Raw genomic sequence first — 1,646 nt, 5'->3', positions numbered from 1 at the left:
CCCTCTCATCAAGGTAACGAACCTCCCTTGCACCCGGCTTACACCGACAGGTTTNCGGTGTTGGGCATGCGCCAAAGGACGTTNTGGTGGGCGTCTCACGAGTGGTGCTGGTAGTGGTCGTCTGTGGTGGGCGCGGTGTGACAGGTGTGGCTGTGGTTCTTGAGATACTTGAGGAGGGGCGTGTCGTGTGGAAGGCGCTTGTTGAGGTTGGAGCAACTTGACAATGACACACACGACAGCCTTGACTGTCGAGTTCCCAAACTGAAACAGCACCGGGCTTGCAAATGCATACATGCGTATCACAGGATGGGGCAGTTGTAGGCATTGCTGAGGTGGTTGTGACCCGGGTCGTCGTCGGAGCGACGGTGTGCGTCGTGGTACTCGCAACCCGGGTCGTGTAAATGGCACCCGTACTTGAGATTGAAGCGGACGCAGAGCGCGTAGTGGGAGGACGTTCGGTAGAGATAACCGGGTAAGGCTCACAGTAGCAGCGATGGCACCCATTGGGCTCAATCACACGCACTTCATAACCACGGTCTCCGCAGATGCAGGTCATAATGACGCATGGGCTGCCTGAGTAGGGGGTGGTCTGCACAGGGCTGGGCGTGGTAGCGGCAGACGAGGGAGGTATGCCATTGGCCACCGAGCCAAGGGCGGCACGAAGCCGCCTTGCGGCTTGATCGGCTGGTTCACCGGTCACATATGGGACTCGAGCGTTCGGAAGCTCGGAATCAAGGATGCGCCGCAGGTATGTTTCACTGCTGGCTGCCACAACATCGTAGGTGAAGACAAGAGGGAAATCACGGGATTTCAGGTGCACCATGTATAGGACGCTGTCGCGCAGTACATCATCAACAGCGAGAAGGACAATGGGATGAAGGGGCGGGGAATCCAAGGCGATGACCTGGGCGAGATCTGCCAGGCCTTCTTGGTATGTGGCGACTGTTTTGAGCTGGCGCAGTGTTTGCCATTGGTTGAAAGCAGCGACGGAGTTGTTGATCCACAGTACCATGGAGCCAGCCTTGGAGGGTACCACAAGGCGAAGGGCTGTTTGTCCTCCGATCTGCCCGTACAATTGCTCGACCATGTTCACCTGCATGAGCCAACGCTGCTGGCTGGTCGACTCTTCCGGATCAAAGCACACGGTAACCTGAGATTCGGTCAAGCCTGTATGCGCGATCATGCACATGATCAGCGGGTCCCCAGACAAAATGGGGTGGGCGCGGTGAGCCGAGCGCAACATCGACAAACATTCAAGAAGGCCACATGCGTGTGTGTGTGTGCGCGCGCCTGAAACACAGAGCAGCCTCAAAAAGACGTACCCGTGGCAATGGTGGTGGCCAGAAAGATGAAAGCCAAGGATAGTGACCAAGCAAGCCGAGGGCCCCGAGACACCCCTGGCCGGGGCCGCCCGGTTAATTTTGCCATAGCGGCGCCAGGCCCGCGAGCGCGCGCTGGGCCGTTGGCGGGCCGATGAATGCGACCAAAGAGAGTGTCCCCACGAGCGTGTGGGCATGTGCATGTAGGAGCACAAAAAGAGAACTGATGGTCCCCCGAGAAGAAGCAAGAAGCTTGAGAAGAGGCAAGCCCACGGGATGCAGAAGCCCCTGCGAGGACGACCGCACCGCTGCTTCAACGGAGGTGCC

At 58.5% G+C, this 1,646-nt stretch overlaps 1 protein-coding gene across 1 annotated transcript; it reads right to left on the bottom strand.

Annotated features, from left to right (window-relative positions):
• Window positions 1-22: 22 nt before the first annotated feature.
• On the bottom strand, window positions 23-1,428 carry MONBRDRAFT_30668 (uncharacterized protein; the record flags this gene model as incomplete). Its single annotated transcript, XM_001751118.1, has 2 exons — window positions 23-1,167; window positions 1,323-1,428. Coding segments are annotated over 2 exons (1,251 nt in total), but the record flags the coding sequence as incomplete, so codon positions are not given.
• Between the last annotated feature and the right edge of the window lie 218 nt (window positions 1,429-1,646).

The sequence above is a fragment of the Monosiga brevicollis genome, genomic scaffold (genome assembly GCF_000002865.3).
Source record: "Monosiga brevicollis MX1 MONBRscaffold_311 genomic scaffold, whole genome shotgun sequence".
Lineage (NCBI taxonomy): Eukaryota > Choanoflagellata > Craspedida > Salpingoecidae > Monosiga > Monosiga brevicollis.
This window is presented reverse-complemented; position numbering and strand designations above follow the sequence as displayed.